Source organism: Chiloscyllium plagiosum, chromosome 11 (assembly GCF_004010195.1).
Source record: "Chiloscyllium plagiosum isolate BGI_BamShark_2017 chromosome 11, ASM401019v2, whole genome shotgun sequence".
Lineage (NCBI taxonomy): Eukaryota > Metazoa > Chordata > Chondrichthyes > Orectolobiformes > Hemiscylliidae > Chiloscyllium > Chiloscyllium plagiosum.
In genome coordinates, this window is record NC_057720.1 from 57494543 (window position 1) to 57509411 (window position 14869).

The 14869-nt window shown below is 40.6% G+C and overlaps 1 protein-coding gene across 1 annotated transcript in view; it reads right to left on the reverse strand.

Annotated features, from left to right (window-relative positions):
• LOC122554423 (leptin receptor gene-related protein) overlaps positions 1 to 13246 on the reverse strand; it is a 33018-nt gene extending 19772 nt beyond the window's left edge. Inside the window, exon 1 of the mRNA XM_043699434.1 lies at positions 13154 to 13246. Coding sequence (XP_043555369.1) covers positions 13154 to 13220 — 67 coding nt within the window. The 5' untranslated portion in view covers positions 13221 to 13246. The remainder of the gene's footprint in view (positions 1 to 13153) is intronic.
• Positions 13247 to 14869: the final 1623 nt, after the last annotated feature.

Consider the following 14869-nt stretch of genomic DNA (forward strand, 5'->3'; position numbering starts at 1 on the left):
AATTCTCATCCCCATTTTTAAAGCAAAGTTCCTTATACTTAAGCCATGTCACCTAGTTTTCATCCCCTGCACAAGGAGAACATTCTTTCTTGTGTCTCATTCCTCTAAACAACAACAGTTGTTCCTAACTTGTTCCACATTTCTTCATTAGACAAGCAATTCATTACAGGAATATGCCAAGTCAAACTGCTCAAATGTTTCTATTACAATTATAAGCACATGGATGATTTTGGGATAGTGTAGGGGGTCGAGCTGAGAACAGTTCACAGGTCGGTGCAACATCGAGGGCCAAAGGGCCTGTTCCGCGCTGTATTGTTCTATGTTCTATATCTTTTTCAAATAAAAATGATGAGAACTATAGTTAGTACTCCAGACATGCTGTTAACAACACCCTGTTGATCTGGAGTAAATCTCTCCTACTCATATTCTTTTCCATTGTAATAAACAACATTTCCTTTCCTCACCATTTAATCACAATTTTCAGACTACCTTGCTATTGACAGACTGGCTGATAGTTGCTTGCTTTATTTCTTGAATACAGGCCTTACATTTGCCATTTTCCAACACATTAAGAACAATCTAAGGAAATATGAAAAATTATAATCGACGGATCTACTATCCATGTTTCCATTTCTTTTAAACCTTAAGAGTGCAAGCCACCTGGTCCTGAGGACTCATCAGCTTTTGGGTCGAATAGTTTTCCTTGCACATGTTCCCTAGTGATGGTGATGGTTTTAAATTCATCCCACCTTACCTGTGCTTGATTTTCATTTGAAACTTTTATTTCAGCCTTCCATTGTCACAGCCACAAAACACCTGTTCAAGGCCTCTGCCATTTCTTTGTTCATTCCCCAAACAAACATTCCTCTCTACAGGTTCAACACGAGCTTTAGTTATCCTTTTCTTAGTCAAATACTTGCAAAAACCCAAAATCCAATTTTGTATTGTTATTTGTTTTTTCTCATCCTATGCTTTCTGCCTCAATTATCATTTTTTAGTCATTCTTTGTTCTGCCCAACCCTCTGAGCAATTATCTTTGCAGATTTGAACAGTGTTTCTTTCAACTTACTACAATCACAGATGATATATCTATCTCAAAGAGCCTTACTTTCTTACAGGGATAAATCTTTGTTGTAAGTTTTTAACACATCTCTTTAAAAGTCTGCCATTGTGACTCTACTGACCTTTTACCCTAGTTTCCAAGTTCATCTTCCTTTAGAACCTTATAGTTATTATTATTTAGGTTTAAAACATGAACCCAGAGTTCTCCCTTTCAACCAGAATATGGAATTTCATCATGATGTGATCAGGGATTTAAGAATATGAAATAGGCAGAATAATTACAGAAAGGGAAAATAAATTGACCCGAAAAGGGATCCAGGCATCAGGATGTATACAAACCCTTGAAGTAATATTGCATATTTCTCAAAAGAAGCAAATGTGAAACTGTGTAGTATAACGGAGTGCTTGTCAAACATGCACAGAAAATGCTGGAAACACCCAGCAGGTCTGGTACAGTGCAGAAAGAAACTGAGTTAATGATTCAAGTCCAATATAACTTCTTCAGAATTGAATGTGGTTGGAAAATGGTAGTTTGTATACTTTTACTAGAGGCAGAGGAGGAGCAGGAGTGAAAGATGGTAAGGTAGCCAGTATAAAAGATGGTGTTAACTGTGGCAAAAAAGAAAACAGACGTAAAATAGTTGTAAACCTGTTAAATAGAGAAAATGGATCTTATCTGCTGCAAGCAAAGGAAACAAGACACAGCCGTGGGAGTGTGAATGCTGGGCTGAATAAAAGAAAAATCACGCAATCAGGCTCTGAAACTGTGGAGTTCAATATTGAGCTGTACAGGCTGTAAAGTGCCTCAGGAAAATGAGATGTTGTCTCTTGAGCTTGTGTTGTGCTTTGGTAGAATACTGCTGCAGGCCCAGGACAGAAATACTAATATGACAGCAAGGTGGTTTATCAAGGAAAACCAACCAATGGGAGTGGGGAGTGCAAAAGAGAACCCATGTGACGGTTAGTCAAAAACAGTTGAAAGAGACTACTACCTGATAAAGAAGCAGCAATCCAAAAGCTAGTGCTTACAATACACCTGTTGGACTATAACCTGGTGTTGAGAGTATTTCGTTTTACTTTGTCCACCCCAGCCCAACACCGGCATCTCTACATCATGTTTAATAGAAAGCAGAGGCAATATACTCAAAAAACAAAAAAAAGGTGAAATTTCTTGTAAAGACAAACAAGGGTTTTAAAGGATTTTTGAGACTCAGTGATCACTGACATCTGGGTACATTGTTGAGAAAATTTATGGGATTCATCTTCTGGTGTCTACAATTTAATATGAGTTTGTGTTTATAGTTTACCTGTTAATTCATATTTACCTCAGGTTAGTTCTGGATGTTAAGGGTTTACAATAGATAGCAATGATGGCTTTGTTGACACTAATTTTTTCAAACGTTTGCTTAAAACTGTATGATTCTGTAAGTTACTTTTACAGAATGCCTGAAATTTCAAATGCCGACTGCTTTACCAAAAAAACTTAATGGTCTCTAGCCAGATCATAAGAGGTTACAGATTTTATCAGAGATTATAAAAATGTGGACACAGAATACTTCAGCAGCTGAGTTCAGAATTGCATCAAACAATCATCCGTAAACATCACCACATCTAACCTGACAGAAGCAAGTCACAGCAGCTCTATTTAAAAAAACATTAATTGGATTCACTGGGTGCTCGGCCATACCTAGTTTCTGTGAACTACAGGAGAGAGGTAATCACATTTATTTTGGTGTTTTCACTTGCAGCCCCTATTCAGTTACTTAAAGGGACTGCTTTTAAAATTCTTGTTGCCCCTGGCCTAAGGGCACTTTCTGCAGAGAGGGGCTGGTAGTCTGAAGGATCTTGTGGGTCTGCTGTTGGACTGGCCAAAGTGACCATTAATATATCTAGGCCTCAGAGTAGGTTGTGGCACTGAACTGTCTGCCCCTCTTCTGGGGTTACGCCTGCACCATGTTGTCCATGGAATGGAAGTATAGGAAGTCCACTAGCATAGTATATACCTTTCATGACAGATGGACCCCACAGAAGCTGAGACATCAACACACACGGATATTAGATTAGATTACATTACAGTGTGGAAACAGGCCCTTCGGCCCAACAAGTCCACACCGACCCACCGAAGCGCAACCCACCCATTCCCCTACATTTACCCCTTTCTCTAACACTACGGGCAATTTAGCATGGCCAATTCACCTAACCTGCACATCTTTGGATTGTGGGAGGAAACCGGAGCACCCGGAGGAAACCCACGCAGACACGGGGAGAACATGCAAACTCCACACTGTCAGTCGCCTGAGGCGGGAATTGAACCCGGGTCTCCGGCGCTATAAGATGTTAATTTCATCTTGATACATATCCCTTTTTAAAATATAGTTGCAGTGGCTGTCAAGAGGCAGTGTAACCTATTTAGTTTACAAATTCTTTCATTTGTAAAGGGGTAAAGGAATGTTATCAATGAAGCAGTTGAAAATGTTTGGGCTAAGACATGATCCTGAGAAATTCCTGCAATAATGTCCTTGGAATTAGGATATTGGCCTCAAACCATTACAAGCACACTGAATGAATCTATATATGAATTTGCTAAAGGTAGCCTGCATAAGCTTAATAAGTGTTTAAGGAATGGTTTCTCAGGGCAGTACGTACTGCAGCCAACCAGAAAATTGGCTATTCTAAATCTGGTAAAATGCACTGAAACGAGATTCATTAATGATCTCATAATGAAGACACCAAGTAGCAGCAATCATAACACAATTGAGTTTCACAGTCTGAAGGAGAGAAGAATGGATCTCAGACTAGCATTCAAAACTTTAAGAGTAGGTATGAGGGCATGAAGATAACTGAAAAAGTGAACTGTGCAATTAGGTTCAGGGATAGGTCAGTAGAGATACAATAGTAGACACTTAAGAATACTCAGAAAAGATACATTTCAGTGACTAAAAGACTAATAAAAGGAGAAAATAGAGGGTGCGGGAAAACTAACTAGAAATATAAAGAGTAAAAGGTTCTTACATGTGTTTAAAAAACAGAAGCATAAAGTGAGTATTGGTCGTCTAGAGAATGAGATTGGAAACTTAATGACAAATAGAGAAATGGTGGATGATACAAACAAATAATTTGCATTGATTATCTCTTTGAAGGACACAAAAAAGCATCCAGAAATAATTCTGAGTCAGGTGATGAAAGGGAGGAAAGAACTTAAGGCAATTACAACACTATGGACAGGGTATCCAGGAGACTACTAGAAATAACAGCCAACAAGTCATGAGAAACTTTATCTCAGGATTTGAGGGTTTGTACAAAAATGTGCACAGTATACAAAACAAGTTAAATGAGATTTAGCACAGACTGAATTTGGCAGGCATGTTGTGGGATCAGAGAAACATAGCTAGGGTAGAGTAAAGGAATCGCAAAAGGGAAAACAATTCCCCAATGGGAGTTATGTACAGCTCCTGGAGCAGTAGTCAGGACTTGGGGCAGAAAATGAATCAGGAGATAGAAAAGGCATGCAAAAAAGGCACTATTACAATAATCATGGTGGACTAGGAAAATCAGGTTGGTAACAGATCCCAAAAAATATATTTGGGGAATGTCTATGAGATGGCTTTTTGTGCAGCTTGTGGTTAAGCCCACTAGTGAATGGGTAATTCTGGATTTGGTGATATGTAACGAGGCAGACTTGATTAAGGAGCTTAAGGTGAAGGAACCCCTTGGGGGACAGTGATCATGACATGATAGAATTCACCCTGCAGTTTGAGAGGGAGAAGCTGGAATCAAATATTAAGGGGAGGATGAGGTAACCATGGCTGACAAGGGAAGTCATGGACAGCATAAAAGCAAATGACAATAGACAATAGATGCAGGAGTAGGCCATTGTGCCCTTTGAGCCAGTACCACCATTCATTATGATCATGGCTGATCATCCTCAATCAGTATCCTGTTCCTGCCTTATCCCCATAACCCTTGATTCCACTATCCTTAAGAGCTCTATCCAACTCTTTCTTGAAAGTATCCAGAGACTTGGCCTCCACAGCCTTCTGGGGCAGAGCATTCCATACACCCACCACTCTCTGGGTGAAGAAGTTTCTCCTCAACTCTGTTCTAAGTGGCCTACCCCTTATTTTTAAACTGTGTCCTCTGGTTCGGGACTCACCCATCAGCGGAAACATGTTTCTTGCCTTCAGAGTGTCCAATCCTTTAATAATGAAAAAGCAGTGGGGAAAGTGGGCAATTGGGAAGCCTTTAAAACCTAAAAGAGGCCAACTAAAACAAACAATAAAGGGGGAGATGAAGTATGAGGGTAAGCTAGCTAGTAATATAAAATAAGATTGCAAGAGGTTTTTAAGATATGTAAAAGATAAGAGAGTCAGAGTGGACAATGGATTGCTGGAATGTGAGGTTGGAGCAGTAGTAATGGCGAACATTACGACTTAGCTAAAATAGTGGTAGTGGGCGGCACGGTGGCACAGTGGTTAGCACTGCTGCCTCACAGCGCCAGAGACCCGGGTTCAATTCCCGACTCAGGCGACTGACTGTGTGGAGTTTGCACATTCTCCCCGTGTCTGCGTGGGTTTCCTCCGGGTGCTCCGGTTTCCTCCCACAGTCCAAAGATGTGCGGGTCAGGTGAATTGGCCATGCTAAAATTGCCCATAGTGTTTGGTTAAAGGGGTAAATGTAGGGGTATGGGTGGGTTGCGCTTCGGCGGGTCGGTGTGGACTTGTTGGGCCGAAGGGCCTGTTTCCACACTGTAAGTAATCTAATCTAATCAAAGTAATGAACAGGTATTTTGCATCATTCTTCACGATGAAAGACACTGTTAGTATTCCAGAACTTCAAGAGAGTCAGGGGTCAGAGGTGAGTGCAGTGACCATAACTAAATAGAAGGTGCTGGGGAAGCTGAAAGGTTTGAAGATGGATAAACCATCCAGACTTGATGGACTACACCACAGGGTATATAAGGAGATAGCTGAGGAGTGGATCCCAGAAGCCTGGAAAACAGCTAATATAATATGCCGGTTTACAAAGGGAAGGCAGCAGATGGGAAATTATAGGCTGGCTAGCTTAACCTCAGATGTCATTAAGGTTTTACAGTCCATTCTTAAAGGATGAGACTTCAAAGTATTTCGAGGTTAGTGAAAAATAGAGCTGAGTCAGCATGCACATTGATCAGAACAACAGAGGCATAGACTATTTTCTAAATGGCAAAAGGTGCTTGAAATCTGAAGCACAAAGGGACTTGGAGCCCTAGTTCAGGATTCTCTTAAAATTAAGATGAGGGTTCAATTGACAGTTAGAAAGACAATGCAATGTTAGCATTCATTTCACAAGGACGAGAATACAAGAACAGAGATGCACTGCAAAGGCTGCACAAAGCTATGGTCAGACCACATGTGGAACATTTCGGCCCCGATTCTAAGCAAGGACATGCTGCCATTGGAAGGGATTCAGAGGAGGTTTACAAGAATGATCCTGGGACCAAAAGGCTGTCATATGAGGAGCAGTTAAGGACTCTGGGTCTTTTTGTGGAGTTTAGAAGGATTGAGGGGGGGGGGGGATCTGATTGAAACTTACAGAAAAATGAGAAGCCTAAATACAGTGGACATGGAAATGTTTCCAACAGTAGAAGAGAGTAGGACCTGAGGGCACAGCCTTTGAGTGAAGGGACAACCATTTAGAACTGAGAAGAGGAGGAATTTCTTCAGCCACAGGACTATTAATCTATGAACTCACTGCCACAGAAGGCTGTGGAGGCCAAGTCATCGAGTATCTTTAAGACAGGGATGGTTCTTGATTAAAAGAGGATCAAGGGTTACAAGGAGAAGCCAGGAGAATGTGGTTGAGAAATATATCAGCAATAGTTGAATGGCTTAATTCTGTTCAGCTATCTTACAGGCTTATGATTTTAAAAAGTAGGAGATAAGAGACACATCAATTTTAGCTTCCCAAAATTCCCTAGATTCTGAAAAGATTCCATTAGATTGGGGGAAAAAAAAAGTCTCATCTATTCAAGGAAGGACAGAAAAAGGCCAGTTATCATAACTGTCACATCGAAAATACTATAACTTCTAACTAAGGTAGTTATAGCAGGCTGCTTAAAAAATCTCAATAAAATCTAGCAGCGTCAACATGGTTTGCAAAAGGAAAGTTATGTTTGGACTATTTTACTGGAATCCTCTGAAGAATTAACATGTCAATAAAGGGAAACCAATGAATGTGTATTTGACAAGGTGCCATATCAAAGGTTACTACGCGTAATAAAATCTCGTGGTGTGAAGGATAACATAATAAGATGGATAGAGAATTGGTCAGCTAACAGCAGCGTATATGGATCATTTTCAGACTGGCGAGATGCCATGAGTGAAGTGTCACAGGGATCAGTGCTGGGACCTTGATTATTTACAATTTAGCATAATAACTTGGATGAAGGGATTGAAGGTATGGTTGCTAAACATGCTGACTGATGCAAAGACAGGCTGCGTACAGGACAGGAGTAGGCTGCAAAAGTGCATCAATATATTAAGTGAGTGAGCATAACATTGGAAGGTAAGGTACAGGAAAATGTGAACCTCTCCACTTTAAAATTCAGATGATTAAGGAGGGAAGTGGAATGTCATTCCTTATGTAAGGAATATAAACAAACACAGAAGAATGTCTTGCAGCAGTTGTACAGCCATTGGTGACATTGCATTTGGAGCAGGGAGTAGTATTGGTCACCTTATTTGAAAAAGAAAATAAATCCATATGAAGCAGTTCAGAGAAGATTCATGCAGCTGCTTCCTTGGATGGGGGTATCTTATGAGAAAAGGTTGGAGAAATTGGGACAATATCCACTGACATTTAGAATGAGGGGTACTCTTCATGAAACAAAGATTTGAGGGGGTTTTACAGTATGGACGTTGGAAGTATTCTTTCTCTAGATACAAGTAGAACTGAAGGACTCAGTGTAAAAATAAGGTCTCCCATTTATGATAGAGATGAGGAGAATTTCATCTCTCAGAAGGCTGTGCACTTTTGGAACTCTCTCCTCTGGACAGCAATGGAGGCAGTGTTTCTGAATGTTTAACAAAAGAGCCAAAAACTTTCTGAACTGCTTGTTTCTCAATATTCTGTTCTCAGATTTGCAACCTTGTCAGGTTTTTTTGTTAAATCTAATACTACCCTTAATTTCCTAAGTATGGGCTTTAATAAATTCAAAAGGCTAAATGACAAATGAGGAATGTTTCCACTTAAAGTGATCAGGATCTGAAAGGCTGATAGAAAACAGCTCTATGACTCTAAGTGAACCCACATAATTTTCAAACTGGGTTACACATGCTCTTGAGGATTTCCGAGTTACAGGGCTCTGGAGAAAAAAGTGAGGATTTAAGACAACTCTTTTAAAGAGCAAGCACAGGCATGAAGAATGAAAAAGGCATTTATTGTTATTTATGTTCATTGACTCTGGTGACATTAGAAGCAGTTTCTCAATATATTCTGTCAAGATTCTTCATAACTTTGCAAAGAGCCATTCAATCTAAAGATGTGCAGGTCAGGTGAATTGGCTATGCTAAATTACCCATAAAGTTAGGTGCATTAATCAGAGGGAAATGGGTCTGGGTTAGTTACTCTTCGGAGGGTCGGTGTAGACTGGTTGAGCTGAAGGGCCTGTTTCCACACTGTAGGGAATCAAATCTAACCTAATTGCCCCTTACCTCCTATACCTTAAAAAGGAAAAGATCCATTTTTCACTTGTATGGTTCTCCCATTTCCTGTATTTGCAGATTTGCCTATTTTATTACCTTTTGAGTTTACACTTCGAGTTTTAAAATGAACTGTTTTAATCTATACATGCCTTTTATTTTGAATACAAATACCTGAGTTTTACTCCAAGGCTTAAAAATCCATTTATCTTTAGATGGATCAACTGCTCTGTTTATTTATCAAGTTACAGCTCATAGCTGGAAATCAAGCCCTGCCAATCCAGACTTGTCTGTTAGAAACCTTGGACTTCCTGATCCACACAATATTCCTTCGTGACATCATCAAAAGACTCCAGCTTTATCACATGACCATGGTTTCTCACCACTGTTGCTAATACATCAGCATGCATGCCTGACATCCAACACTGGCGAAACAGAAATTTCCTCCAATTAAATACTGGGAAGACTAAAGCCATTTCTAGTCTGCACTTCAAATTGCATTCCCAATCTACCAACCTTATTCCTCTCCCTAGCAACACTAGATTAAGCCAGACAATGCACATCTGATCCTGTGCTGAACTTTCAACTTTGTGCGTCATGCACAAAGACTGCATATTTCCACCTTTATTTCCTGAACTCAACTTTTTGAACGTATGCATGTTGGTCTCCCATTCGACACTCTACTCAAGGGCACCCATAACTTGACCTGCAAAACTCATCCTCATGCATTTTGATTCATGGTAATTCCTGATACCATCACCTCTGTACTCACTGATCTGTATCAGCTCAGAGTCAAGCATGTCCTGATTTTGGAATTCTCACCTTTGTTTGCAAATTTCTCGATAGCCTCCCCTTGGTCCTCATCTGTAGTTTTCTTCAACCCCAAATCCTCAATACAGAGTCATAGAGACGTACAGTACACAAACGACACTTCAGTCCAACTTGTCCATACCGACCAGATATCCTAACCTAACCATTTGCCAACACTTGGCCCATATCCCTCTAAATTCTTCCTATTCTACACCCAACCAGATGAATTTTAAAAGTTGTAATTGTATCAGTCTCCAACAATTCTTCTGCCAGCACATTCCATACATGCACCACCCTGTGTGAAAACATTGCCCCTTCGGTCCCTTTTATATCTTTCCCCTCTCTCCTTAAATTTATGCCCCCTAGTTCTGAACTCCCCCACAGCAGGGAAAAGACTTTGTCTACTTATCCTCATGACTTTATAAATCTCGATAAAGGTCACCCCTCAGCCTCCGACACTCCAGAGAAAAGGGCCTCCAGAACCCCAGCCTATTCAACCTTTTCGTATAACTCAAACCCTCCAACCCTGGCAACGTACTTATAAATCTTTTCTGAACCCTTTCAAGTTTCATAACATCCTTTTGTTAGGAAGGAAACCAGAACTGGACACAATATTCCAAAGGTGGCCTAACCAACATCCTACAGCCACAACATGACCTCCCAACTCCTATACTCAATGCTCTGACCAATAAAGGAAAGCATACCAAATCACCTTCTTCACTATCCTATCTAACTGCGACTCTATTTTCAAGGAACTATGAACCTGCACTCCAATGTTCCTTTATTTAGCAACACTCCCCAGGACCTTACCATTAAGTGTATAAGTCCTGCTCTGATTTGCTTTTCCAAAGTGTAGCACCTCACATTTATCTAAACTCCATCTGCCACTCCTCAGCCCATTGGCCCATCTGATCAAGATACCGTTGTACTCTGAGGTAAGCTTCTTCACTGTCCATTACACCTCTAATTTTGCTGCCATCTACAAACCTATTAACTATACCTTCCATGTTCACATCCAAATCATTTATATAAATGACAAAAAGCAATGGACTCAGCACCAATCCTTGTGGCACACCACTAGTCAGAGGCCTCCAGTCTGGAAAGCAACAATCGGAAATCATTTCTTTCTGGCTTCTTGTTCATCCCAATATTAAATCATTCCATCAGTGATGGCTAAAAGTCACCGAAAATCCATGTTTCAAAGTACCCTTCCTACAACTTTCCACCCCCATTTTCTCCTTTAAGACACTCAAAATCTACATCTTTGACCAAGTTTCAATAGCTGAGCTCAGAGCTACTTGTGTTATCATCATATTTTGATTGATAATGTTCCTACAACACACCTCATTTCATTATAAGATTGTTGCTATTGAGACTGTAGCCAATTTAAGGATGCACGTCCTTGGATAACTAGATCTGTACAAACAACACTACTAATTTGCAAAATATTTAGTACTTTTTCTGTATTAGTGCTACCAAAGTGCAATGCTTCACATTTGTCCAGGTTGAACTCCAATTTCTGACCATATTACATAATTTAAAGTTTATAACTATCACAATTTATAACTGCCAAATTTTGTATTTTTGCAAACTCATTCTCAACTCCCAAACCTTTTATAGGAGTTGAACAAAAACCATAATGGACCCAAAAATAACCATTGGGGAATGTCATTACAAATCACTACCAGGCTGAAAAGCATTGATACACAAGGCTATGCATTTTGTCATTGAGCTAATTCCAAATTCATACTGCTATTCATTCCCATTCATGTGTTTGCGTCTGCTCAATATGGCTCACTGAATATGCTGTAAGACTGGGGAGTGTTGCTTCATTGACAATATGACTCAGATTGGTAGAGACATTGTATGGAAAATTAAGTCATTAGATGATGACTGACAATTAACCGCTAAGCATTATTTGTATTTAAAACTTGATTTTGATTTGAATCATTAAAAAGGTAGATTGACAGATTGGTCAAGAAATTACCTTGAAAAATATACCATAAATCAGCTTCCACCTATTTTGTTGCATTGAAACATGGTACAATGTAATACATGTCATTTCTGTAGCAAGGAACAGAGCCATACACATTAGCTGCAAGAACCAAAAAAATTCTGCAACACTGAAAAAGGCTTCTGCACGCAATCAAAAAAAACCTAACTGTTCTAATCTGATTTTCCAGCACTTGGCCCATAAACTTGTATGCTTTACCATTGCAGGTGTACATCTAAATACTTCTCAAATGTTGAGGGTTTCAGTTTCTATCACTGTTGCAGGAAGTAAATTCAGATTTTCACCACCCTCTGGGCAAACTTTCTGCACACCCCCACCAAACCTCACCTCCTTTGCCTGAAATCTATGCTCCTGGTCATTACTCCCCCCATCAAGGGAAAACATCTACACCCCTCACTTTTATACATTTCAATACCACCCCTCGGTTTCCTCTGCTTCAAGGAAAAATATGGCCAGTCTATCCAATTTCACTTTATAAATTAAACTCACCAGGCCAGGCAACATCCTGGTAAATCTCCTCTGCACCCTCTCCAGTGCAATCGCATTCCTACTAGAATATGGATTCTAGAACTGTACACAGAACTCTCGCTGTGACCCAATCAATATAGTTTTGGCATAACATCTTTATTCTTAAACTCTATCTCAGCTAATGAAGTTGTGTCCAATTTGCCTTTTTAGTTATTTTACCTGTCCCACTACCTTAAGAGACTGGTTGAAATTCATAAGAAGGTACTTCTTATCCTGTGGGCATCCCAGGGTCCTACTGTTCACCATGTATTTGCTTGCTAGTTGTCCTCTCTCACTTATTCAAACTGAATTCCATTTATCACCGAACACCCATTTGACTAGCCCATCTGTAGTCTCCTGTAATTCTGGGCTTTATCCTCCTCACTATCATCCATGAATATACTGAACAACACTCATACATTCAGGTCTAAAGCATTTAGATATTGCACAGAAAGTAAGTGTCCCAGAACCCCACCAGACACAGGCTGCCAGTATCAATATATGTACCTTTAAGTATACTTAAGTACATCAACCCGAGAGACCAACTACCAAACCTATATTGGTTCTCAGCAGGATTCTTGGCACACTCTAGATTAATTAACAATACTGTCCAAATATGAATTCTCCTTTTGCCGTAGGGATCTCACACACCCTGCCCTTCCAACCTCCATACCCCAATCTCTTCTGAGGAAGGGTGACCTGACCTGAAACAGGAACTCTGATTTCTCTCCACAAGGGATACTGTCAGGTTTGTTGAGCTTTTTCCGTCTTTGTTCCCAACCTCTCCCCTCCCCTCACCTCAATATCTCACTCACCTGTACAATCTCCCCACAGATCTTCACTCCCAGGGTGTCTCTGACAATAACTCCATCGCCCCCACTCAATGACCCAGTGTCAAGGGGCTCACTCAGCCCAGCGACTCACTGACCTAACCCTGGGTTCTCACACAAAAAGGACCCCACTCCGTATCTTTAGAGAAACTTCACCCTCTTTCCCCACGGCAGTCTCTGTCAATACTAACTGAAGCAGCGAAGATAGAGCCCAAGTGAACGCACAGCGTAACTGCGAAGCCCGACCCTACCTTTAATACCCGCCATCTTCTCTCTGCTCCGGATCCTGTCCCACTTCCGGCCCCGGCCAGGAACCATCCAATCAGCGACACCGCCAGGCCGTCTCCCGCCTTACAACCAATCGGTGCAGAGCGAATGCCAGACCTTCGACCAATCGACATTGGCTACCGGCGCCGCACGCGGCCAATCAGCATCGCCTTCACAAAGAGCCAGCCAATCGGTCAATCGTTCCGGCTTGACGACCAATCGTCTGCGCTATTGGCCTGCTGGATCCTCCAATTATCGACCACGGATTGTCTATTCCGACCAATTGATGGTGCAGCTGTCACCCTCACAGGATACATTCCATCTCCATCCAATCCCTATCTCTCCTACAGGAAAGGAACTGAAAATCCAAATTTATCATTGGTTAGAGATGATTCATTTTTGAAAACGTTTTCCTGCTTGAAAATGAAAAGCAAGTTTCGCTCTTTAAACAAAGAAATAGGGAAAAGAATGTAGACAGATAAAAGACCATTAATAAAACCTCTCTGACACTAGAAACAGATATTTTTCACGACCAAACATGAATGATTTTGAAGATATCTGTCGAATTTAATTTTAATCTTTTCTGCGCTTGGAGCACAGCCCTAATCATTCAATGTCCGTACACATATCATCTTTCCTCCATTGTAATAAATCACCCGTTTCCTCAAAGCTTTGCATTCTTTCCAAGACACGATGCCTTAGATTGGCTGCTTTGCCAAAGTCGAAAACATTTAAAGCAAAGAAGTGTTTTAGCGACTTTGACCGTTTCTGTAGGCAGATGGCTTTGTCATCGTTCATGAAAAATCTCATATAATAAATTTAAAGTGATGGCAAGTGTGAAAGTCAGTAGAGAAACTGGATTTCTTTTTTCCGCAACGAGATTTTTTAAGAAATGTGGCCTGTACAGTACAACCATTTTCAATAGTGTTTTAGCATGCTTTAAAGATTTTTTTCGGAGATAAAATTCGGAGATATTAAGTCATTTAAAGGATTAAACAACACAAATATTATAAACCGACAAAAAAATCCAACTTGCTTAATCAAATTGGCATGCAGGTTGAGCGCACATTCGTGGATTGGGGACAGTTAGGAGGGCATAATTTTTTAACTATTCTTTAGAAATTAACCAGAGATTAAACAAGTAGCCGCATCTAGTCGCTTTGAATCTGTCAGGCGAGGAGTCCTTCTTGCTGCGAAGCGTATGTTCACTGTCAGTGTACAGAAAAGACATCAGCTGTTGCAATGAGCTCCAAAACAGAAGCAGTAGCATGAAATCAACATTACACACAGATAGACATCACAGTCTGCCTATTCTGCATTCTTTCAGTCAGTAGTCACTGCATGTGGGTTAATGCCCCCATCAAAATTGTATCAATGCAGCCCTCACCAAAAGTGGGGCTTGCCTAAAGTGCCAGAGAGACAAGTATTACCCAAGAACAGTTCATGGTCCTACTTTTAACGAACAAAAAAAGGAAATCACAAACAGCTTTTAGGAAATATCTGGCAATCAAACTGGTTTGCCAAAACTGAAAGGAAGAAAGGAGAACTCACAGCTGCAAAAGCACAGAGTGGTCAGAGTACTGAGGCATTTAAGACCATAAGACATAGGAGTGGAAGTTAGGCCATTCGGCCCATCGAGTCCACTCCGCCATTCAATCATGGCTGATGGGCATTTCAACTCCACTTACCCGCATTCTCCC